At 37.7% G+C, this 27,037-nt stretch overlaps 1 protein-coding gene across 1 annotated transcript in view; it reads left to right on the forward strand.

Moving 5' to 3' along the window:
- The window catches only part of LOC117408743 (polycomb group RING finger protein 3), a 110,133-nt gene extending 83,421 nt beyond the window's left edge, over window positions 1-26,712 (forward strand). The window contains exons 5-10 of the mRNA XM_058996623.1: window positions 53-108; window positions 976-1,086; window positions 10,773-10,861; window positions 17,714-17,851; window positions 22,758-22,838; window positions 26,297-26,712. Of these exons, the coding sequence (XP_058852606.1) occupies window positions 53-108; window positions 976-1,086; window positions 10,773-10,861; window positions 17,714-17,851; window positions 22,758-22,838; window positions 26,297-26,344 (523 nt within the window). The 3' untranslated portion in view covers window positions 26,345-26,712. The remainder of the gene's footprint in view (window positions 1-52; window positions 109-975; window positions 1,087-10,772; window positions 10,862-17,713; window positions 17,852-22,757; window positions 22,839-26,296) is intronic.
- The last annotated feature ends 325 nt before the right edge of the window (window positions 26,713-27,037 follow it).

Here is a 27,037-nt window from a genome sequence, read left to right on the forward strand (position 1 = left end):
TATTTTTTTTCCTGTTCCTAACTATTTATTTATTATTTCTTTTTTGTGGTAGCCATGACCGAACAATGCAAGATATTGTCTACAAACTGGTGCCTGGACTTCAAGACGGTAGGTCTCTACATAGGAAAACTATGGACCCAAAAAGCTTGTGTTTAATTTGAAATCAGTGTTGAACACCCACTAACTTTACTGCCGCCTGTGTTCTACATTTTGGTAGTGTACTTTTAAACCCAATCACAATTGTTTTGATATTTTTATCCACACTGAGCCATTACTCAACTGCCATGTTCCTCCCAAAGCAATTTCAAAGCACACCACTTAAGCCGTCTGTAGAGAGTGCATCAATTTTGTCTTCTGAATGTCACATTGTCCCCTGCTTCTGTGTAAATTAAAGTCTCTTATTAAAACATTGATAGAAAAAAGCAACATTGTTGAGAGGGACTTTGTTACACAGAACTGCATATCAATGACATTCAAAAGACAAAATGGAGGTGTTCTACAGGGACAATTTAAGTGAGGGCAGTGACAGTGTTTGCTCCCAGTGTTATTATCCTAGGGTAGGTGAATATAAAAATAACAATGGTTTTGCTAATGCTTGAATCAGGATGGTTTACCTACCAACTGAATAAGCAAGCTTTGTTCTAATTTTAGACTTTACTCCAAGTCAACCGTGACCAGGGTTTAACCTACACAGTTGTTCTTATCTCCAGGCATTGCTATTCATAACATATCATCAAGAGTACCAACAATAAAATAAACTGTGACAGAACATTGGCAGGGTATTTCTGCCTCTGGCATTTATCACTTTGGGAGAGGGAATGAGGCTATTTTAGGATCTTATTCAGGCCAACATCATAAATTCATCATTATTTGGTGTATTTTTTAACCCTTATGCTTAAAACCGTACAATGTTTGTATTTATTTTATTTTATTATAATTATGTATATTTTTTTACTTTTTTTTCCAATTCTAAAGCGGAGTTGAAAAAACAGAGAGACTTTTATCAGAAACTTGGTATGGAAGTGCCTGGAGATGTCAAAGGTGAAATGTGCTCGACAAAGCCACACTTAGACCCACAACGAAATGGTTAGTCTATTTTATTGTCTGCTAATTCCACTTTTAAAAAGAAAAAAAAATCACATAGACAGGTAAGTCATGCATGCTAAGAATTTACATATTTGTTGATTTATTCCAGGTTACCATTCAATCACAATTAAGATATCCTATCAATAATTGCAGGATTCAAGTGTAATAGTTGTTCATTTAAAGATATGGGGGGACATGTATCAAGCATTTGCGACAGCATTAAGGCCTGAGTTTACGCTGGCCTTAAAATTGGCCTGTATGTTTCATTACACTTTTGGCAAGTTAAGGCTGTGTTAGCACCACCAAAATGAGCTCCGCTGTCCAATGCGCGCCGCCGCACATTAGCTATGCTTTTTAAAGCATGTCAAGGCTTAATTATATGCATTGGCCAATTGTAGGTGGGGTTCATTTGTAAATGAAGTCTGTGATATTAAAATGAGATTCATGAAGCGGCAGAACAGCAACGCTGGCCCTAAGAGGGTCCGCAAATCAGACAGATTTCAAATTGATCCTATCTGGGTGCAAAGAAAAATCAGAAAGCAGCTGATAGGAAAGAACATTATGGCAGCAGTCATATAGGGGCCCAGAAAATTCACTGTATTTTTTAAAGAAATTCCCGAATGACAATTAAAAATTCACGGAGTATCACAAAGCCAACATTTTATTTATAAAAATTGTGTTATCATTGATAGTTCATCAAGAACATCACCCAAAAACCAAGGCTGAAACATTTTAACATTAAGCCTGGCTACTGAGTCAACTCTTAAATGCACATTGTAACTCGATTCGCTATTGAAACAATCTCAAAAAATGTAACAAACGTCTTCTGGAAACAAGACGTTTAAAATGGTCTGTGTTGACTGCAAAAAAAGTAACAAGCAGACAAAATAGATTTTTTAAAAACAACCTTGAATGACAAATTCAGCAACATTTTTGAGTTTTGTAAACCTTTAAAACTTATATTGACACATCAATTAAAAATGAGTGCAATTCCCATAGCCTATTTTGCTGCCTCTAATCCCAAAATACAGGTATTAAACATGGGGGAAACATTAACTGCAAAACCTGAAATGACAAAACCGAAGCTTTTGTGTTTTTCTTTATACACACTGTACATTTCTAGTAGTATGTAGAAATGTCATTGTACAGTATGAGGAATTCACCAATCATGAAGCCGGTATTTGTTTGACCCTGTTGCCCTAGTAACCAAATGCACAGCATTGAGCTGGACCGTGTACAGCTACTGTAGCGCTGCTTCTACTTGATAAAAGTATGAAATGAACAGGGGAGGTGAAGAGTACAGTAATGTAAAATACTATGAGGAAAGTAAAATTCATATTTTTTACGGTAGGCAGTCAAATACACGATTTCCGTGAAATTCGTCATATCGTGAATTTTCTGGGGCATTTCTTACGACTGAGACTGCAGACTCCTAACCTTCCTGAACAACTCAGGAACAGAGGGAGAGACTGAGAAGGAGGGATTGTATTTGGGTCTGCATTACCCTTTCTGATCTTCCCAAGGATAAAATTATAACTCGATACTGGCTATTTCATTATGTATAATTATTTGTATTGGTCGTATAATAAACTTGGTTAATTATATCCTTTTCATTATGTTTTTGGTTATCCATCATATAATAATAATAATAATATAATATAAAGTCAAGACACTTAGTCAACATGGGTCATTGCCTCTTCAAATGACCTACTTGTTGTTCAATTGAGGTAGTCCATTTGGAGGGGAGGCGCTTTTTTTCAGATTAGTCTGTTAATCTGTGCTACCGTAGCCCATTTTGAGGGATTAAGAACATCGGTGCAGCAGAATCTTTGCATTTAAATGTGGTATTTTACGCCATGCCTCATTAATTTTGGGCCAGTTAATACAATCGGGATGGGGTCAAATGTGTGCCGCGGCAGAGCGCTGCTTCACACTCCGCCAGTTTAGCACTGCGTCGGTCGATCTTGATTCATGTCACCATGAAGTCTAGGTGTCTGCTTTAAAGAATCAGACAAACCACTCGTGAAGAGGCTCTGAAAACAAAATACCCTTTTACCATGTTTGTTTTACAAGAAGGTATTTTTAGAGAGGAGTTTGCTCTGCAGTATGACTAAAATAAAAATGGACAATAATCTATATTCTAAAAGACCTTAAAACCACACTCGACATTTTCCATTTAAGCATTAAGCACAGACACAAAATTGGAGTGTGTGGGAGGCAAATTAATCTCCAGCAGTTCTGGGCCTGTATAGTAATATGTCTAAATTAGGAAAGCTTGCTCTCCATCCGCATTATTAAATACAGGGAGCTGAACATTACCAATATTTTTTGCTAGCTTCTATCACTTTGAGACTCAATTAAATAATGTTAGGATGAGGGGCACCTAACTTTGTTTAAGAATGGGGGGGCGGGTGTTTCAAGATAAAATATGGAATATCTACTAACTGAGCATTTATTAAGTACGAACACAAGTAGCACCAAATGGCAGAACCAGTTCCAGTGGCTTATCTGCACAATGCTGTATAGTACCTATAATTCCTACATGCAGCTTATTAAAGGGAAGTGCTAAACAAACAATAACATGTACAAAATGTAATATGGCTTGTTTATTGATAGATATATTTACATATGTATGTTAACAGTTAAAATATTCCTTGCTCGGCTTTGATTTAAATTTAGTGCTGGATGCTAGAGAATGTTTTTCATGTTTTGTCATCAGTAAACACACTATTGCAGGGCAATGCTTGGTGCTGATAGGTTGAAACAATAAGCACCCACCCTCACATTGCAATGCTTAGTGCTAATTGGTTGAAACACTAAATGCCAGCCCTCATGCAGCCGATTCATGACAATATCACAGACAGTGCAGATCAACCATACACTGCTCATAGGTTAACAAGAGTACAGTTGTGTTCGGCCGCACCGACAACACTTCCACTTCCCGCATCCTTAGGCACTAAAATAAATAAATAAACATGAAGTATGTGAAATGTACCTGCCCCAGACCAATGGAACCGATGATATACTGAAATCTAACAGATTTCAGAATATCATGATAAGCTATGTTGGTAAATATTGAGTCACCCTTTTTATCAATCAGCATTTATTACGTTCACTCGTTCAGGGACATAACATACCTAAATGTTTATTATTAAACGAATGTGAGTTTAAATTATTAGTAAGTACAATATGAAAGCTGAACATTAATATCAGCAAAGAACAACTAAGTTACACTTTTTTTAATGAAAAAACTATTGTAGCCAACGTTTTCACTAAAGTAAAAATCAGGCCTGTGTGATTGTAAAATACCACTTTGATATACAGGCTAACTTCACTATAACGAACCCCCACGGGACCTGGAGAAATATTCGTTATGTCAGGGTGTTCACTATAATAGGGTTTGGCATTTTTCTGTATCAGAATAATGACAAAACGGCAAATTTGAATTGAACATCAATATACAGTATAGTACTTTTATGAAGATTCCTTCACATTGATCAACATTTAAACGGTATTGTGACAAGGTACTCATGTCACATGCGTGGGTAACCGCATTGCAAGGCAGAGACATGGGCACAGGCGCGCGTGATTTATTAAACACAAAACAGAAAGTAAACAAACGGGTCATATGATGCTACCAACGATGATAACGCACAGAGGATACATACAGAAGACAGGCAGGCAGCAAGTCTCAATCGAACGCTCGTCTGTAAACAATCATTTGATCAAACATAACTCCAAAAAGCACACAAAACAAACCTGTTTCCACATATAACTTACACCAACACTAATTTCTCATGTGCAGGGCGATCGCCCTGCTACAGGTATGTTTAAAAGAAAACAGTAAAGAAATGAAAAATGAAAGAATGTACACTTACATGCTGAATACAGTAATTTCATGTCCATCCAGCGTTGGTTGCTCCTCACACCCGTTGCCTGGTTGCAGTTTGTGTGAAGATGACGGACAGGCAACGATTGCATTCATCATGCATGATTCGTACTACAATAGGTCATCTTTGAATTAGTGTTATCTTTGAGTTAGTCAACCATGGTGTTTGTTATTCACTGAGAGAATAACACACGACACTGGAGAAAGTTCAGTGTCAGTCAGTACTGAGATCGTTGTATCTAGGTTGATCCTGTACGTGATCATTCTAATAGATCTAATTTGCATTGAAAAAATCTGTTCTTGCTGTTGGGATAGTTAAAGTTTGTTATAGTGGAGTTAGCCTGTATTTACTACTGCTTAATCTAAGTTAAAAATAAAAGATGTTGGTGGGAATTGAACTTGTTCATGACCCCATGTCAACATTACCCTAATTTTGTTATTCTAAAACCCAACATTATTTAATTTAATAACGGTCTGATACTCTCTCTTCCTTTTAGATATTTTTGTGAGTAATAAATAAAAAATACATGCCTATATTTAAGTATTAATATTTTGTGCTGTCGTCTCTCCTGACCGCCGACCAAGTTCACATTCACTTAATGACGTCTTTTCTTACTGTTAGCTAACGTTAGCCATGGTGCAGACCTTTGGTCAAACCAATGTGTTGGTGCGTGTAGGGAGAATATATTGTGATTGTTTATAAATGTGGCCCATCCTCTGAATACTTTTCCATTTTAAAACAATAAATGTGCCCCTTTTGCCCCATGGGTTAGGCGCCTATGGTTAGGATGATCTTTAGTGGCATTGTCTTGGAATTGGTGGTTTAAAAAAGGGAATCTGTGTTTACACTGGGTGCTGATAAATTAATATTTTCCCATTTGAAGACCCCACTGCATTGGGATTATCAATTGTACACACCCAGTCACCCTTTTGGACCTCCGGGTGCATTGAGATTAGTTATTTAGACATTACATTGCATTAAAATAATCTATTTGGACACCTCTCTGCGTTTACAATTTTGTATAAATATTCAAACTCACCTGGAGACACTCCTCTACTTGCACATCTTTTGCAGTGAGCTTTCTTGCATTCAGATTGCTTTTGTATCAGAATATTTCTTGACAGCCAGTTCAGTGGGGGGCTTTTTTTTATTCAGTTCAGTTTCGACATTACATTAAATTTGGGTCTTTTTTAGACAGTTCGCTGCATTAAGATTTCAGTGTTGCAAGTCCATTGCTGAATGTTCATTCTTTCATACTCCAGTAAATTGGGGTCTTCTCATTTAGACTTTTCAATTGAGTGGGGTAAAATCAAATATAGTGAAAGGAGATAGGCAGTCTATTGTCCTTCAAAAAAACAGATCCTAGGCTTAAATGGCAAACATTTCTTGCTCACCTCTTCAGACTGAATTACATTTTTTTAAATGAATTGGTAAATGCCACATTTCTAACTAATGTCTAATGTAAAAGTAAATCATCTTAAATTAATTACAAGTGTTAAGTTTTTAAGTCGCAGCATTTAATACACTCCATAGTCACAAGAGCAACCACATGTTGTTAATAGATTGAGGTTGTGCTAGGTGTGTCCTGACTTTGAATTAAGCTATTTGAAAAGTAAGTACTCTTGCAGAAAGATGGAGAGGGTAATTGTTAGTGGTTTAGTCAAGGCTTCACATTGAGTTTTCTATTTAGGGGTTGATTAGGGATGTAAATTAACTGGATGAGCAGTCCCTGATAAATGCAAATCAGACAGTGCCTTAAAGTTACATTTGCACCAAAAATGATATATATATATATATATATATTATATATATATATATATATATAAATATATACAGTACTGTGCAAAAGTTTTAGGCAGGTGTGAAAAAATGCTGTAAAGTAAGAATGTTTTCAAAAATAGACATGTTAATAGTTTATATTTATCAATTAACAAAATGCAAAGTGAGTGAACAGAAGAAAAATCTACATCAAATCAATATTTGGTGTGACCACCCTTTGCCTTCAAAACAGCATCAATTCTTCTAGGTACACTTGCACACAGTTTTTGAAGGAACTCGGCAGGTAGGTTGGCCCAAACATCTTGGAGAACTAACCACAGTTCTTCTGTGGATTTAGGCAGCCTCAGTTGCTTCTCTCTCTTCATGTAATCCCAGACAGACTCGATGATGTTGAGATCAGGGCTCTGTGGGGGCCATACCATCACTTCCAGGACTCCTTGTTCTTCTTTACGCTGAAGATAGTTCTTAATGACTTTCGCTGTATGTTCGGGGTCGTTGTCATGCTGCAGAATAAATTTGGGGCCAATCAGATGCCTCCCTGATGGTATTGCATGATGGATAAGTATCTGCCTGTACTTCTCAGCATTGAGGAGACCATTAATTCTGACCAAATCCCCAACTCCATTTGCAGAAGTGCAGCCCCAAACTTGCAAGGAACCTCCACCATGCTTCACTGTTGCCTGCAGACACTCATTTGTGTACCGCTTTCCAGCCCTTCGGCGAACAAACTGCCTTCTGCTACAGCCAAATATTTCAAATTTTGACTCATCAGTCCAGAGCACCTGCTGCCATTTTTCTGCACCCCAGTTCCTGTGTTTTCGTGCATAGTTGAGTCGCTTGGCCTTGTTTCCACGTCGGAGGTATGGCTTTTTGGCCGCAAGTCTTCCATGAAGGCCACTTCTGACCAGACTTCTCCGGACAGTAGATGGGTGTCCCACTGTTTTCTGCCAATTCTGAGCTGATGGCACTGCTGGACATCTTCCGATTGCGAAGGGAAGTAAGCATGATGTGTCTTTCATCTGCTGCAGTAAGTTTCCTTGGCCGACCACTGCGTCTACGGTCCTCAATGTTGCCCGTTTCTTTGTGCTTCTTCAAAAGAGCTTGGACAGCACATCTGGAACCCCTGTCTGCCTTGAAATGTCTTACTGGGAGAGACTTTGCTGATGCAGTATAACTGCCTTGTGTCTTGTTGCTATGCTCAGTCTTGCCATGGTGTATGACTTTTGACAGTAAACTGTCTTCAGCAACCTCACCTTGTTAGCTGAGTTTGGCTGTTCCTCACCCAGTTTTATTCCTCCTACACAGCTGTTTCTGTTTCAGTTAATGATTGTGTTTCAACCTACATATTGAATTGATGATCATTAGCACCTGTTTGGTATAATTGTTTAATCATACACCTGACTATATGCGTACAAAATCCCTGACTTTGTGCAAGTGTACCTGGAAGAATTGATGCTGTTTTGAAGGCAAAGGGAGGTCACACCAAATATGGATTTGATTTTTCTTCTGTTCGCTCACTTTGCATTTAGTTAATTGATAAATATAATCTATTAACATGTATATTTTTGAAAGCATTCTTACTTTACAGCATTTTTTCACACCTGCCTAAAACTTTTGCACAGTACTGTGTATATATATATATATATATATATATATATATATATATATATATTGTAACCGGCCGGCACTCACGGTCGTTCGTTGCCCCTTTAAAAGCAGGACCCAGGACACAAGAAATTGATTTTCAAGCGCTTACGCGCTACTTTTAATATACACACAAATAAATAAACAAAACGAAACAAAACACCTAGCTCCGTTTTGAGCACTAACTAAACATTTCATGCAGGTCCCTGACTAGCTCGCAGGACAGCTACGCCGTTTACCTGTCATAAAAACACTGCAAACCACCAGGTTTTAATTCAGTACTTTGACTGCTCGGAAGCAGAGCTCACCTTCTGCCTCCTACTCAGCAGCCCTGTGCAGACAAGCTGCACGTCTCAAATACCCCGCGCCTGGCATTAATTTACAATAAATATCAGGTGCGGGTGATAATTAAACAATAAAACAATTAAACAAAATGTGCATACGCACATGTTTTCTTCAGGGAGGATACCCCCTCCCTGATGTGTTACACATCCTCCCCCTCAAGTGTGCAACACTGATCAGCCATTCCAAGGCCACCCCCTCCCCTAAAACACAACCACCCACCCTCGAGTCCACAACTGTCAATTTTCACCCTCTTACATGGGCGGGCTTGAGGGTGGGTCGGTTCCTCCGGCGCTTCCAGGAAGGGGCCTTGAACCGGCGACATGGGACCCCACCGGGATGACAGGGGCGACCGAAGCGACGGCCGGGGAACAGACGGCTGCAGCAGCGGCCAGAGGTCTTCACCTGGGGACCGGCGCAGCGATGTCCGATCACCCAGGGGGAGCTTAGCAGCGAACAGGGGGAGCACCAGCGACGTCTGGCAGCAGCCCAGCGACGTCTGGGTGCTTGGGGAGAGCGGAGTAGGGAACCAGGGGCAGAGCTGTGGCCGATAGTGCAGACTTCTGGGCTCCAGGCCAAGCGCAGGGAGGTCTAGGAAGACCGGCAGGGTGTCCAGGAGCAAGGGGCAAGGGACCGCACTGACCAGCGCCGGATCCTCTTCCGGGGTTGTGGGCTGGAGCTGTTGTGGAGGTGCGGTGCTCACCTCCTCTGGCTCCGGGACGGTCTCTTCCTCCTGTTCTCCCTGCAGCAGCTCCTCTGGTGCAGGCGATTCCGGGGCTTCTCTCGCCGGCACTGCCGACAATGCCTCTGCCTGCTCCCATTTTTGGAGCAGCAGCTCCAATTCTGTTGGCTCCCGCTCCTTGCTTTCCAGCGGAGTCAACCCGAACTCTCTCTCCCATCTCTCAGTCTGCTCTAACTGAGCAGCGGTGTTCCGGTTGATCCTTGCGATCAACTCCTCAATGTTTTCCATTTCTTTTTGGGTCGTAGGGGCGCCCACACACGCTGCCACCATATGTAACCGGCCGGCACTCATGGTCGTTCGTTGTCCCTTTAAAAGCAGGACCCAGGACACAAGAAATTGATTTTTAAGCGCTTACGCGCTACTTTTAATATACACACAAATAAATAAACAAAATGAAACAAAACACCTAGCTCCGTTTTGAGCACTAACTAAACATTTCATGCAGGTCCCTGACTAGCTCGCAGGACGGCTACGCCGTTTACCTGTCATAAAAACACTGCAAACCACCTACGTTTTAATTCAGTACTTTGACTGCTCGGAAGCAGAGCGCACCTTCTGCCTCCTTCTACTCAGCAGCCCTGTGCAGACAAGCTGCACGTCTCAAATACCCCGCGCCTGGCATTAATTTACAATAAATATCAGGTGCGGGTGATAATTAAACAATAAAACAATTAAACAAAATGTGCATACGCACATGTTTTCTTCAGGGAGGATACTAACCCCCTCCCTGATGTGTTACAATATATATATATGGTTATACGTTCCGTTAACCTATCTATTAGTATATTTCACTTATCTGGGTTTTTAGATGAGAAATATTTTCATTTGAAAACCCACATTTACTTCTTAGATGTACTGAAAAAATATATGCAATGCATATGCAATATGATCACTAATTACCAACATTTTAATGTAAAAGATTAAAAGTTCTCTGCCTAATTCATTATGCCATACCCAGTTCCATCTCGTATAGCTTTATCTCTCTCCTAAAGCTCCAATATAATGAAGCTAATATGACAAGCATATTAGCTTCATTATAACTTGAAAGAATGTTAACTGTCCTATTCACAAAGCATTTACTCCTGTGCTATGTTGATGTTACAAAGCTTCAAACAAATAACTCAGTAGGTGTTCTTGCTTCTTGCTAGTTTTGTAACACTTGAAGTTTGTTTTTGTTTATTTTTTTACCCTAATGTTGTAACACTTGATTGAATTTTGGCTTCAGTGTCTTCCAGATAGTGGTGTATCTGTGTTTAGTGACCCAAATGTTTTTCTTTTCCATGCAAAAGGTGAAACAAAACCAGAAGACACATCAAACAAAGAGACAACAGAAGAGAAGCAGGAGGAAAATAATGATTACCACAGAAGTGACGAGCAGGTACCCCCACACATTTCTTGGACCCTTTACTGTTTGTTTCACTAACTGTTTCTGGACACATTTACTTTTATTAAGGGTATATCCTAATTGATCTGTTACCAGAAGACACCAGTTATAAATCGAAGATAAAGTACACAAGTATCCAAAGATATGTATATACTTCCAATGTTGCAGCTAGCATGATACATATGAGGAAAACTTATTTAACTATTTAACAGGAATATTTAAGGAGGAATAGGTTGCCAATTTTAATGCTGCTATTTTGAGTTTGCTTTGCTGTAAAACAAAAGCTTCCTCAAGTAAGTTATTTTTTTAACCAGGTGATGTAAACGGTACAAATATTAAGAATAAAGCACAACAAAAGCCTCAGTATGTCACTAATTGTTTTCTCTGTTGTGTCATGGAACATGCAGTCTATTAAGTGATAATGGCATGACATTGGCATGTTATACCAGGTAATTTATGGAAGCTTCCAGTCAATCATGATGTTTGAACAGGCAAGTTCCATTATTACAGAGGAACTATTATACTAACTTTAAGTTATTTATGTATTTACCTTTGTTTGTTTGTAGCTTACTGAAAGAGAGAACTTTTTCAGAGCAATGCAAGACTTGTGCTTTATATGTGGTTCTGTTACTGAGTAATAATAGATCAGCGGTCCTCAAAGGAATTTGGGCACGGGCATAAATTGATCTTACATGGCTGTTTGCGGGCAAGCTGACTATTGCATAGGTTCTTATCTCAAACACTGCCTTCCCACGACATATACAGTGTGTATACATATTAAAAACGTACAAATTTCATACAAAACATACAAAAATTACGTAACTAAATCTACTACGGTGTTTCCCTTGTCTGGTGAAATTAAAAAATATATAGAGAGAAAATTAAATTCTAAATACTGAAATGTATTATTTTTTCTCAATAACAGTCTGTGAAATTCAGTGCTTACATATTAAGCACTGAATTCCAGCATATTAACACCCCGCCTCTGCTCTCGAATGATTGGACAGCTGTCAGGTCTTTCACTTTCCCATTGGCTACTCATTCACCTTTAATTTTAATGCAGAATACCGTGAACGACCTCTGCTTGCTTATGATTGGACAGCTGCGTAATACTTGGAAGATATTTGACTGTCCTATTGGTTAAACTTACTGTCAGTACCTACAACTGAAACAGACACAATTTATGTCCCACCCATCTAACTTATGATTGGGCTACCGCAGAGGAAATGCAGATATTCAGTTGGTTGATCATATCGCAGAGGCCCTTCAGGAAAAAAATGTCGAGTATGTACAAGCACAGCACAAGCAGGCAGCACTGTCAACAGACTGCTGTGACGGTTTTGTTGGAAAACGTGTTTAAAGCTTTATTTATTTTCCCACGCTGAAACCCGCCAGAAATGTGTTCACGACCCATAATTTAAGAACAGCTGCCGCGGGCATGATGGCCTGGCTTTGCGGGCACCACTGACCTCCACAGAAAACAATGGTAGAGCAGTGTCCAGTTTTTGTATAATATATCTGAAATAAAAACACATTGAAAATGTGAAAAAATGGCAAGTTATCAAAAGTGCCCAGCCATTTAAAGTGGAGATATCAAAAACACACAAGCCAAGTTTCAAAAAAAGCGGTGGGGGTCAAGGTTGCCATCTGAACGCTCATTAACATGAACCATTGCTATGTTCCCGAGCTGTTCGGATGAACGGGCTTCAACTGTATGTTATTCTTAGTTAATTTTTAACTGTTGAAATGATATAGTGCGTTCATACAGTATTAAGTGGCAGTGTTTATCTATATCTGATATTGAAAAATAAAAAAGTAAATATCAAGATAAAGAAAGAAATAAATGTCTATGTATTCATTTATTGCAATATTTATTAATGTATTTATTTATTTGTTTTACTTTTACCAAATATATAGGCTATCCTTCAGCATATAGCTAATTCTCAGAAATTAACGTTCCTTTTTGTCCAGTGGGGACCACAAATAGCGTTACTCTCATCAACCAGTATCAAGAGGAGCCATACTTTCTTGTGCCAATAGGGACCACAATGAGCACAATGACAGGAAACCAACATTTTTCAGAGATCAAGATCAGAATCTCAGAATGATGACAATGATGAAAAAAAAATCAAAAATATAACAAAGTCCCAAGAATTCTCAACTGGCTGACTTCATCTTTCAAAATCCTGCTTGTCTAAACTAATTGTGTAGCACTGTCAGTAACACAACACACTTGCAAACAGAAGGTTATAGTTTCATCAAATCCCATGCATGCCAGACCTTTTTTATATTTTATATAAAAAAAAAGATATTTTTTGCAGGCAAATGTTCCATTTTAAAACAGAAGTAAATAATTTAATATAAAGGATATAGACATCACAATAAGTGCGTTCCCCAGTATATTTCCATATTGACAAAACAAGTTAATTGTCATTAAACTCAGATGTCCTGTAATATAAAAATGCCTGGGGTCTGCAAAAAAATACATTGGGAGAAAAAGGAGGAGAAGGGAAGGACATTTTTACCTTACTTTGGCAACTTATTTCTCTTACTGTATGACAGGTACTGACTTTTTTTTCGACATTTCACCAAGTGTTGGGAACTACAAATTAAAAGTGAAATGGTGCTTTTGGCTGATTTACTTTTGTTGCACCAGTACCCTGAAAACACGTAAACTATCCTTGATGTATAGTCTGGCAGTTCTTGCACTTCGCTGATAACGTGGCGCGAAGAATCTGTAGTGTATATCCCAAATTAAACAAAAGAAAACAACTAAAGTACCAAAATAAAAATAAAAAATAAAAACATCCAACACAATAAAACAGTGGTAGGGATAATGTTGATAATGCCTAAGAGGTGAGAAGAATGGATTTGAAAGATAGTAAGGAAAGCTAGTTACTGTTGGTCCTCTATATCTGTTTTAAATGTTCTGGTTCTGACATGTATTTTATGTATATCTGTCACAATGTCTAACATTCCTCAGATCATACCTGAAATAGAAGCTCTCTAACAAATAAGCCCTGCATTTTCTTTGGATGGTATCCAAGTCTTGACAAGAAACTGGTTTATTTTCTTCATTTTGCAGATGGGTATTTTTTATTTAACAAGACATCTTGTCCAATTAAATTACTGTCTAAACCTTTTGAAAAAAAATATAAATATTATATATGAGAGTTTGCTCGAACTTTAAATTGAGGTTTTAGTGACAAACTATCACGTGGTGTTACTTGGGTGACTAAAGGTTTACCAAATACGTTGTACTGTTTACAACAAAATACAGATTGCAATAGACAGTTTTGCTGAATATCAGATCAACAAGTGAAAATGTACTGGTTGCATCATAGTCTTGTACCCTAATAACCTTGTACCCTAATATTGTTTACAGTGCCTGTTTAAACAGAAACATGTAAACAGATTTGTTGTAGTAGGACATAAACAGTGGATGTAACAGTCACAAAGTTTTTATGGTCTGAACTCCAACAAAGATGTCTGCTACAGTCTATACTGTGGGCAAATGGGGTTAACCTCTTCAGCTCCAGGTGCAAAAATGAATGTGCACTCCAGGTACCAGATTTTGAAATGATTGTAATTCGTATATTTACCCCTGAAATTGGTATAAAATAATATTTGGAAAAAGGTCAATACATTTATAACATTTTTATTAACCCTTTAGGCTCTTTTGCACTAGATAGTCATATTCAATAAAGCAAAACAGACACAAGTTACCTTTTTTTACATTTTAAGAACATAAGAAAGTTTACAAACGAGAGGAGGCCATTCAGACCATCTTGCTCGTTTGGTTGTTAGTAGCTTATTGATCCCAGAATCTCATCAAGCAGCTTCTTGAAGGATCTCAGGGTGTCAGCTTCAACAACATTACTGGGGAGTTGGTTCCAGACCCTCACAATTCTCTGTGTAAAAAAAGTGCCTCCTATTTTCTGTTCTGAATGTCCTGAATGTTTCTTTTTTCAGGTCAAAAAAGTCCCCTGGGTCGACATTGTCTATACCTTTTAGGATTTTGAATGTTTGAATCAGATCGCTGCATAGTCTTCTTTGTACAAGACTGAATAGATTCAATTCTTTTAGCCTGTCTGCATACTACATGCCTTTTAAACCTGGGATAATTCTGGTTGCTCTTTGCACTCTTTCTAGAGCAGCAATATCCTTTTTGTAATGAGGTGACCAGAACTGAACACAATATTCTAGGTGAGGTCTTACTAATGCATTGTAAAGTTTTAACATTACTTCCCTTGATTTAAATTCAACACTTCTCACAATATATCCGAGCATCTTGTTGGCCTTTTTTTTTTTTTATAGCTTCCCCACATTGTCTAGATGAAGACATTTCTGAGTCAACATAAACTCCTAGGTCTTTTTCATAGTTCCCTTCTTCAATTTCAGTATCTCCCATATGATATTTATAATGCACATTTTTATTGCCTGCATGCAATACTTTACACTTTTCTCTGTTAAATGTAATTTGCCATGTGTCTGCCCAGTTCTGAATGCTGTCTAGGTCATTTTGAATGACCTTTGTTGCTTCAACAGTGTTTGCCACTCCTCCTATTTTTGTGTCGTCTGCAAATTTAACAAGTTTGCTTACTATACCAGAATCTAAATCATTAATGTAGATTAGGAATACCAGAGGACCTAATACTGATTCCTGTGGTACACCACTGGTTACCTCGCTCCATTTTGAGGTTTCTCCTCTAATCAGTACTTTCTGTTTTCTACATGTTAACCACTCCCTAATCCATGTGCATGCATTTCCTTGAATCCCTACTGCATTCAGTTTGAGAATTAATCTTTTATGCGGGACTTTGTCAAAAGCTTTCTGGAAATCTAAATAAACCATGTTGTATGCTTTGCAATTATCCATTGTCAATGTTGCATCCTCAAAAAAGTCAAGCAGGTTGGTTAGACACGATCTCCCTTTCCTAAAACCATGCTGACGGTCTCCCAGGATATTGTTACCATATAGGTAATTTTCCATTTTAGATGTTATTATAGTTTCCATAAGTTTCCATGTAATAGAAGTCAGGCTTACTGGTCTGTATTAACAGCAAAAACTATATATATAGTGTTGCTATGCGGTTTGCTAAGCCATCTCCACGCAAAGCTTTAATCTCCATGCTTCAGCTGTTTTAAACAAACTGCCAGTAGGCACTGCGTTTACAAAGCTTGCTTTGTTTAACTCAAATGCATTTAGAAGCTACAACAACACGCTGCCAATATCTGCAAGCGTGTGCTCCATCATATAAACACATTGCACAAAAAAAAGCTTTCTCGACTGGTGTATTGAAACGTCCTGCGGTATCCGACTCATTCTCAATGTCTTCACAGATAGATAGGGATTTTTGCATGGAATGCAATTGGATAATAGTCACCTGATGATTTTGATCTCTCGTTCCCGACTTCAAAACACATATCACATTACTAACACTGCCTTAGGGCATAATGACGAGAAGGAATCTGAGCTGCAAATCTCAGTACAAAGGGGATGCAGCCGGAGCGCTGTGTTTTTGTTTGTTTATTTGTGTAGCAGAGGACTAGCGAGTCGTGAGCTGCAGCCACGGAGCCAGCACGGACCCCACAGCACGACTAGCACTGCAGAGCACCGCTGTACTACAACCGGAGCACTTTCTGTTCACTGTACTGTGTTATTATTTTGTGAAACCTTTTTCTTTAGGACTGAAAACAAGCTGTTTTGCCCCTGTATGGGGGTAAAGCAGCGGGTTTTCAGTCCCAAGCAAAAAGGTTTCACAAAATACTAACACAGTAGTGATTATTATTAATTAAAAACTGACTATTTTGGTTTTAAGACCATTTGGACATTCATTTTGTCACCCACTCCACTCCCCTCCTGACATGTATACAAAGAGATCAGATTGAAAAAAAAACACGGCATGGTACTGAAGTGTTCTTTCATTTGACGTACTGTACATGCGTACGTCCAGGAGCTGAAGTGATTAAAGTAGTTCTGCTTCAGAATATATGATTGAGTTATAAACAGCATGAAGTTGCCATGGACTTAAGACAATATGGAGCTTAGTAATGGTCCTTGTTTTTATCCTTCAACTTAAAATGTATTGCGAAGATGAATAAGAGTTGCCGTTTACCTATCTTTGGGGTGGGGGTGGGGGTTTGGGTCTCTGAAATGTAGGCAAGTTGAAAGGCTTATTGATTTTATCAAGAAGATAAGGTCTGGCTCATCACTGTTTCACTGTGCGTCATATATATCTGTTCCTCTCGTTCTACAACAGCTCACTACCTAGCTGTTTGGCAAGCTTATCTGCTAGCAGGAAGCTCCATGGCGTGGCTTATATCTTGCAGTAATTTGCTTTGTGTGTGTAATAAGCAGAGAACAGAGCTTGAAGATGACATTCATAACCCTCTGCAGTGTTATGGCAAGCAATATTTAAGGGTTAAGATTGCTTTGTGTACAACCTTTGTTCAGGCTTCTTCAGATGTCGTGTGCACTGACTGCTAAATATTGAAGAATGTAGTAACCTGACAACACAGAATTATTATTTTTTATATAGAATTTAAAAAGGGATTGTTGGAAACGGTATCTTAAAGTACATGTGTGAGGCTGGCCATTATTAGAGAGTGATGAATGTGTGTTTGAGAGTTTGACAAATCTGACAAAGGTGTGTTTGTGAGTAAGTGTGTGTCTAACAGCTCGAATTGAGTGTGAGAATGAGACAACGGAAAGAGATTATGCCAGGATGCTTTGATGACGCTGCCTCATGTTGCAAGATTAATAAAGGCTGCCTGTAGAATGACCAGTGAGGACTGTGAATACTTGTTAACTTTCCCTGCCTGTGTGTTTGTTTTCTCCTGAAGGTAAGCATCTGCTTGGAATGCAATAGCAGCAAGCTGCGGGGATTGAAACGAAAGTGGATCCGCTGCTCAGCACAGGCCACAGTCCTACACTTGAAGAAGTTCATTGCCAAAAAGCTCAACTTGGCATCATTTAATGAGGTAATTGAGCATTGTCAGGGCTGTTGCAGCCCACCTGGGGTTTTAATAGCTAGCTGTTCTTGCAGGCTGCGGCTCCTGGGAAGATGGTGGTAAATTATATATATAAAGGTTATGTATAACATGTTGTTATTTTTAATGGTGAGTATTTAAAAATGTAAAGGATCATGAATACTATATTTTTTAAAGCTTTGAAATACCTAGAGTAAAACATTTCCCCCAAATGAAACCTACCCACAAGATAACATCGCTGACATGCACTGTCAAAATAAAATGAAGTGCAACCTATAAAACAAAGTAAAACAAAATGAAAAAATAAAACAAAAAATCATTATAAAACAAACAGTGTAGCATTTCAGCAGGAGGCAGAAAACGAGGAGAGACGCTTGTTTCTTTCCAAAGGGCTTTTATTCACCACGCCTTTCTCTCACACACAGAGACCACAGCTCTGTCAGCTACTCAGGTTACAAGACCAACAACACAAAACGGCATTGATGCGCCTTCTTTTTACTTAGCCCCGCCACTTTATTGGCCGCACATCCCATTGGCCTTCAGCCGCACACTAGGACCAATGAGGACAGACAGACAACAGCCAATCACAGGGGCGACACAGAACATGCCCACACACAGGCTAGGAATGCACAGACAGAGGTAAACAAACCAGCAGTGGGAAGTACAGAGCGGGAGGGGAACACGATTACAGCAGAAGTTACGGTACACAAACACAACTGCACGTATCGCTACAACAGAATTACATTTTAAATTGAGAGGTTTATATAAGAAATAAATAAATACTTGCAATCATAGTTGTCAAGGCTCAGCTGTTACCAAAGACACGGTATGAAGGGAAACGGAAGTTCTGACTTGCACTTACGCAGATGTATAATTTGGAGCGAGTCGTTTGGGAATTAAAATTGCAATGGATGAGAAGAGATGTTTGTTTCTAAAATGCCTAAAGCGCGCATAAGAATGGTGACAAAATAATGATGTGCAGATTTTGCAACCGTCGGCTGGAATACGAGTCGAAAGATACCGTCGTTAAGCATCATTAGCTGTTTATTCGTTTTGGGGAAAATATGTCTGTTTGCTTGTATTTTGTATTAGTTTGCTAATTCTTTGTTTTATTTCAAGTGGTGCAAACTTTGCACTAGAGCAAATGCTGTTTTGGTTTTGAATGGATTTGAATGAATGAATCTGCATTACTTAGTGTTTAAATGCTGAGAAACCCCAAGCTTGCTGTATACTGTTATATACTTGTATACCTCCCCAAGCTTGAAATACAATTCCTATCATTTTTTTTTTAATGGGTAGATTGCTGTATGTGCTATTATGATGACAGCCCCACAATAGTAGGACAGTGTACATATATTAGGGCTGCTACGATTAAATCAAAAATCGATTTTTCGATCGATTCCACTCCTCAATATATGCTATTGACACTATTTCTGCCACAGACAAGCACCGGGCGTGCTCTTCTTCTCCTGCTGATGTTAAGTAGCATCTGATTTGCTGGTCCCATCCTACCAGCGAATCAGTTTTGAAAATGCTTTGTAAGTACGCCCCTCTGTGTACTGACTGTATAAACACAAAAAAGAAAAAAAAAGTGTGCCACCTCTGCAGGACGACAGGCTTGTATTCCTGGTAAACAGCCTGTAAATAAATTGTGCACATTGAAAAAAACGCACTGTATATAGGTTTGCGCTGCTTTGGAGTTTCAAAATGAGCTGTTACATAATAGGGCTTCTGACTTTTGGTTTTAACCGATAAAATACCCCTGATACAAAAAAAATGAGATCGGTGGATAGCCAATAAACACCGGAAAACACCGGAAAAACTGTGGAAATGATTAATCAATTCACGTTGACTTTACCCTTTTCCCATTAAAAAATAAAACCTACTACAAAAATAATAATAAATACATTTCCCAGTGCTGCTGGCTTCCTGACTTGTACCTATCATTGAATCATTCTGAATATTTTAAACCCGCCCCAACTACTAAGTGACAGCACATTCCTACATTTCTATTGGAGACTCCGCTTGCAAGATTTAAAACGAGATTACAATCAGGAATGGAGGCTTGTTAGCAGGATTTAAAGCTGTATTACAGTTAAGGTACGGAGGATTTAAAACAGAATTGTTACGAAATGTAAAAAAATGCCTACACACAAAAACTCCAAACTTCCAAACTTGTGGAAGACAGCAAAGGAAAGAAGGTACAACTTAAGTGTGCAAGTACTGTTGAGTTACTATTATACATATTTTGACAGAAAAAAACACTCAAGCATTTTGGAAAGTAACCGAAAACTAATTTCATACAGTATATCAAAAACGAAAGCCCTGAAAAAAAAAACAATTTACAAAATAGCTTGAAAATAGCTCAAAATAAGCACCGAAAAATGAAATTAATAAAAACCAAAAAACAGAAGCCCTATATATAATTAATATTTAACAATATTCAATAAGCGGGTATGTATGTTGTGCTAAGTAAATCAATATTATTATTATTATTATTATTATTATTATTATTATTATTATTATAGGCAGGGATTTCCGTATTGTGTGTTTCACAGATAGTGAAGGTTAGGTGGTACAGTATTAACAAGATGCAATGCGTGATGCTGCAGCTGTCACTGAGTAAAACAGTTTTCATAAACTCGTGTCTAGATTATATAGTTTACATTCCAAAGTACTGTAATCTGTTTGGAATGAGTATTTTAGTAACACACCTGTAGTATGTTTAAACTTGCTTTATGCTTGTTGCAAATGTTGTGTTTTTTTCTTTTTCTCTTGATGCTACCAAGGCATAATTACCCCTCTCATTCAATTATTGTGCACAAGCTTTTACTTAACTGCAATGATATTCAAATAATAACGTCGTGGGAAGAGGAATGCACCAAAAATGTATGGTACAATCATCATCGATATTTACTGATTGATTAATTTATTGCTATTGAGGCTTAACTGACAGCCCTAATATATATATATATATATATATATATATATATATATATATATATATATATATATATATATATATATATATATAATATATTATTATTATTATTATTATTATTATTATTATTATTATTATTATTATTTATTTCTTAGCAGACGCCCTTATCCATATACACACACACACACACGGGCAGTATTTTACTGTAAATAGGCAATTAATTAAAAAGAGTGGGGGACTGTACATTACCATAACTGCTGCTTATGAGAAATTATGGTAACTAAATTATTTTTCTGTGCGAGGTCTGTGTCATAATGTTCTAAAAACAAAAAGCAGAAAATGTTTAATAAAAATTATGTATAGTTAAAACATGACGTCTACTATTAGTAATATACATGTATTTGAGTTGTTTTAATTAATGTGTATCTGTAATAAAACAAAATAAAATGAAAAATTATAAAAAAAAAATTAATAGAATTTCACGGGGCTCTACTTATGAGTAATGCAGCCAAAGTGGGTTAGCAGTTATCTGAGCAAAGTATCATTGATCTCTTTACCTCATAATCTTTGCAAAGCCGTTGTCATTTTACTTCATCTTAATTTAGATTACAAACCCAGTCTAAAGAAACTAACACCAACATGTAGTCTTTCGTCATGAATTGTTACAATTTAAATTGCTTTTATTATGATTCGAGTTTCTGAGATGCTACACTGTGACTACTGAACTTTTAAACTCTTAGGGATCCGTTCTCTCAAGATCTATTGTTTACCAGTAATCAATATTCTGTGTCTCCTCTATTGTGGATTCGCTCCTGGCTTTAGACTTTAGGGTTAGTCTTTTAAGCAAATTCTGTAAATTTTCATGTACTTTAATAATTGGTTTTAGTTTTAAAAAGTCTAATTTTTGTAAACTTTATGGTTTGTTAAATACTTTCTATCTGCACGTGTGTGCGGGGTGTAGTACTTTTATCCTACACTACATTTTACTTTTATAAACACTGACTCAAATGTCACATTCTGAATTCTGTGTTGGAAGGTAGCATACCAGATTTTAAAAGCCTATTCAGGCAGAATGCTGCCCTTATACTGGAGCTGAAATATACACAGTATGGTGAAAAAAAGACTCAGCTGTCCAAAACACACACACATTTTATATTGTCGAGAGAATGAGAGACACAGTGGTTCAAATTAAACCATGTTAGAGCACCCAGTAACATCCATAGGATATATTACTCTATCGAAAGAATCTTCTCACAAAGTTATAGAAAAGCAAAGGGGATATATAGAACACAGGCTCCCTGAATACAAATACTGTGATTTTTCCAGTCTGGATCACAGACTGGAAAAATTGAGAGGTTACAGTACTTCAGTAACAACTGTATCTATTGGATCCGTTGCATTGGCACGTGCTTTGTTAATGCGTGGAAAAGATTCAGTCAAAGAAGTCCTGTTCTAGTAAGAGATGATCTATGCAATGTCAAAGATGTATTTTTTTCCTTGCAAGTAGTGCAGCAGTAGTGAATTAGCAGTTACCTGTCAGACCTGAGAAGAACACTTTTTTCATTTGTTTATTTGTAAAAGAGACTTTTTAGATATTATTAGTGTATATGATTTTTTATTCTAGTTAAACTTTTTTTTTTATTATTTAAATAAAGCTCCATACAGGGGTTTCTTGTTATTGATGGTCTGATGAAAGGTGATTTGAAATATTGAGTTGAAAGTACCCGGGGTGCTGTCTTAACTCTTTCAGCATTAATAACTTTACAGTAAGATATGGGCATACATAAGATGAGTTTGTCCGCTGTTTTCTTTCCTACATTACAATGGCATGCTGCAATTTGCTAGTGAATCTTTCTTTAGAAGTGTTACAAGACTTACCATTGGTGTCATTTGTTTTAATCCTAAATGTTTGAATTTAATAAATAATTAAACTTATCTACTTCCTTCCTTTCTTAGTTGGATATTTTATGCAATGAAGAAATCTTGGGCAAGGACCACACTTTGAAATTCGTAGTCGTAACGAGATGGAGATTTAAGGTATGGTATCAGGTATTATTTGTTAAATATATTAATACCAGTCACGGTTTTGCATTGAGGATGCAACCTGCTTTTTGTCAAACCACATTGACAGGATGTTTTTTTTGTGGCAAAGTTATTGGCAATAGTAGGAGGTGTAGCTATCAAGTGCTGTGATGACAAATCTAAAGCATTGCAGCAATATATTTGGGTCTAAGTTGCAAAGGTACGTTTTCTGGCCATCTGCAAAACTAGACTAAACATGTCTCAAATAAATTGTTCTTTATTTCATTTATATAGCGCCTTTCATACCACAGTATCTCAGAGTTTTAGATGTCAGTGTGCAATATCAAGAAGTAATACAAATGACAAAATAATAGTAATAATAACATCAGTAAATGAGAACAATAAAATAAAACTATTTAAGAAAACTGGGAATGAAAAAGAATTATAAAAATGAGGAAATAAAAGAGTCAGGTTAAAACGTCTAAACTATAAAAGTAAGTGTTTAATCGTGACTTAAAAATATTGATGAAGCATCATAGAAAAGGGCAAGGAGATCCAGTCTGGGGGCATTATAACTAAATGCATGTTCTCCTGTCCTTGTCAGTTTTACTTTTGGGAGGCCAGCGTTAGCAGAGGTTTGCACAGGGACAGAATCTCTCTTGGGTAATTCAGTGCTTTATATGTCAATAGTAAGTTTTTAAAATCAATTCTAAAATGCACAGTTATAGGAGCCTGTTTCTTTGTTCTAGTGAGAGCCCTGGTACATTCTAAACAAGCTGCAAACATGATAAGCCATGACAATAAAATGACACGATAAGCCATGACAATAAAATGACACAATCCATAGTAACAATTGCAGCACTAAGGTCTAAAAGAACCAAAATGGATCTAGAGTTAGAGTCCGCACTCATCAGTAAGTCATTCACCACTCTGACAGTCAGTCTCTGTACTTTGAGCAGATTGAAACCCCAAATGAAACTTTTGAAGGACATTGCTACTATCCAGAAATCTGTTGCATTGTTTTACTGCTACCTTTTTCAAGAACCTTAGCTAAGAATGGCAAGTTAGAAATTACTCAAAACAGTACCATCTAAGTTCAAACAGTACCATCTAAGCTGATGCTTAACCAAAGCAGCTTTGAAGGCAAGCTGGAACTATTCCAGTTGACAGAGATATATTTACTATAGCAAGAGCATCATTACTCACATAACTAAATATATCTTTAAGGAATCTAGTTGGTATTGGATCTAAGGAACAGGTAGAAGATTGAATCTGCATTACTAACATATTCAAATCCTTGAGTGCAGTAAAAGAAAACGATTCCATAACAGAGAAAATTGTAGAGTATGTCTGTATCACAAGAATGATATCCCAGCGTGGCAGTGGATAAGTGAGCAACTGCAATAAATGGATCCATGAAACACATGTTGTCAGTAGGTAAAAGTATAGTTTAATCCCCGGTTGGGGACACTGCTGCTGTACCCTTGAGCAAGGTACTTTACCTAGATTGCTCCAGTAAAAACCCAACTGTATAAATGGGTAATTGTATGTAAAAAAAATAAATAATGTAATATCTTGTAACAATTGTAAGTCGCCCTGGATAAGGGCGTCTGCTAAGAAATAAATAATAATAATAATAATATACGTGACATGACGTTCTGTAGATGCAGCGAGTTGATTCTAGTCAGTATAGTATAACCCCCCCCCCCCCAGAATGTGCAAAATGTCGAAGACTTTTGCACAGCATTGTGTGTGTGTGTGTGTGTGTGTGTGTGTATATGTGTAATTATATATATATATATATATATATATATATACAGTACTGTGCAAAAGTTTTAGGCAGTTGTGAAAAAATGCTGTAAAGTAAGAATGCTTTCAAAAATAGACATGTTAATAGTTTATATTTATCAATTAACAAAATGCAAAGTGAGTGAACAGAAGAAAAATCTACATCAAATCAATATCTGGTGTGACCACCCTTTGCCTTCAAAACAGCATCAATTCTTCTAGGTACACTTGCACACAATTTTTGAAGGAACTCGGCAGGTAGGTTGGCCCAAACATCTTGGAGAACTAACCACAGTTCTTCTGTGGATTTAGGCAGCCTCAGTTGCTTCTCTCTCTTCATGTAATCCCAGACAGACTCGATGATGTTGAGGTCAGGGCTCTGTGGGGGCCATACCATCACTTCCAGGACTCCTTGTTCTTCTTTACGCTGAAGATAGTTCTTAATGACTTTCGCTGTTTGTTTGGGGTCGTTGTCATGCTGCAGAATACATTTGGGGCCAATCAGATGCCACCCTGATGGTATTGCATGATGGATAAGTATCTGCCTGTACTTCTCAGCATTGAGGAGACCATTAATTCTGACCAAATCCCCAACTCCATTTGCAGAAGTGCAGCCCCAATCTTGCAAGGAACCTCCACCATGCTTCACTGTTGCCTGCAGACACTCATTCGTGTACCGCTCTCCAGCCCTTCGGCGAACAAACTGCCTTCTGCTACAGCCAAATATTTCAAATTTTGACTCATCAGTCCAGAGCACCTGCTGCCATTTTTCTGCACCCCAGTTCCTGTGTTTTCGTGCATAGTTGGGTCTCTTGGCCTTGTTTCCACGTCGGAGGTATGGCTTTTTGGCCGCAAGTCTTCCATGATGGCCACCAGACTTCTCCGGACAGTAGATGGGTGTGCCAGGGTCCCACTGTTTTCTGCCAATTCTGAGCTGATGGCACTGCTGGACATCTTCCGATTGCGAAGGGAAGTAAGCATGATGTGTCTTTCTGCTGCAGTAAGTTCCCTTGGCCGACCACTGCGTCTACGGTCCTCAAAGTTGCCCGTTTCTTTGTGCTTCTTCAAAAGAGCTTGGACAGCACATCTGGAAACCCCTGTCTGCCTTAAAATTTCTGCCTGTGAGAGACCTTGCTGATGCAGTATAACTACCTTGTGTCTTGTTGCTGTGCTCAGTCTTGCCATGGTGTATGACTTTTGACAGTAAACTATCTTCAGCAACCTCACCTTGTTAGCTGAGTTTGGCTGTTCCTCACTCAGTTTTATTCCTCCTACACAGCTGTTTCTGTTTCAGTTAATGATTGTGTTTCAACCTACATATTGAATTGATGATCATTAGCACCTGTTTGGTATAATTGTTTAATCATACAGTGATTAAACTAGAAGAATTTATGCTGTTTTGAAGGCAAAGGGTGGTCACACCAAATATGGATTTGATTTAGATTTTTCTTCTGTTCACTCACTTTGCATTTAGTTAATTGATAAATATGATCTATTAACATGTCTATTTTTGAAAGTATTCTTACTTTACAGCATTTTTTCACACCTGCCTAAAACTTTTGCACAGTACTGTATGTGTGTGTTGGTGTGTGTGTATTTGAGTAATCTATTATGTGCTATCAAAATGATGATTATGATGTCTTATTGCATTTGACCTTACAATATTCATTCCATTGTGTTCACAGAAGGCACCCCTCCTGCTGCATTACAGACCTAAAATGGACTTACTGTAGGACAGACCGGTTGTTTTGGCCCAAGACAGTGCAATGTTGTTATTATGCAGAGACTATCATCCAGCACGTCATGTGACGCGAACCAGCAAACCACACACAGGAACTTCTGATACTGTAACCGTGGGGAAAAAACAACCTTACTTTGTCCTCTGAGTCCTAGATATGTGAAAAATTCAAGGAAAGCATATATTTATACTTTTGTACAGAAGAGAAAATGGAAAAGGCACCAAGACACTACTGGTGCTTTAGTTTACAAAAACAAAACACTTTACAGTTTTGTACTTTCGGACACACTTCTTCCTTTGCTGCAAAACTACCAGGCTTTATATTTTTTACACCCAAACCAATTTTGAAACAAATCGGATGCAGGGAAGAAAAAAAGAAGAGGAGGTGGAAAGTTTTTACCAATCCATTTTCTTTCAGGTTTCACTTTGTAAGTCTTGGAGCACAGAAAGTATATATAGATATATAAAATTATTTCTAAGCTGTTTTTTCAGTTGTGTATCATCTTCTGGCAATTTTGGGTTCAATTTCCTTCTTTGAGTCAATTTGTGAATATAATGAGTTTAATATTTTTGTGTAGTTATTTATGTTCTATATACCAATCTTGTATATACAAGTCATTAGGAGGGCTTTTGAGAGATTTTTAGGCATGGTTTCCAGAAGTGCTATATTGGGGCTACATTTATTTAT

Source organism: Acipenser ruthenus, chromosome 2 (assembly GCF_902713425.1).
Source record: "Acipenser ruthenus chromosome 2, fAciRut3.2 maternal haplotype, whole genome shotgun sequence".
Classification (NCBI taxonomy): domain Eukaryota; kingdom Metazoa; phylum Chordata; class Actinopteri; order Acipenseriformes; family Acipenseridae; genus Acipenser; species Acipenser ruthenus.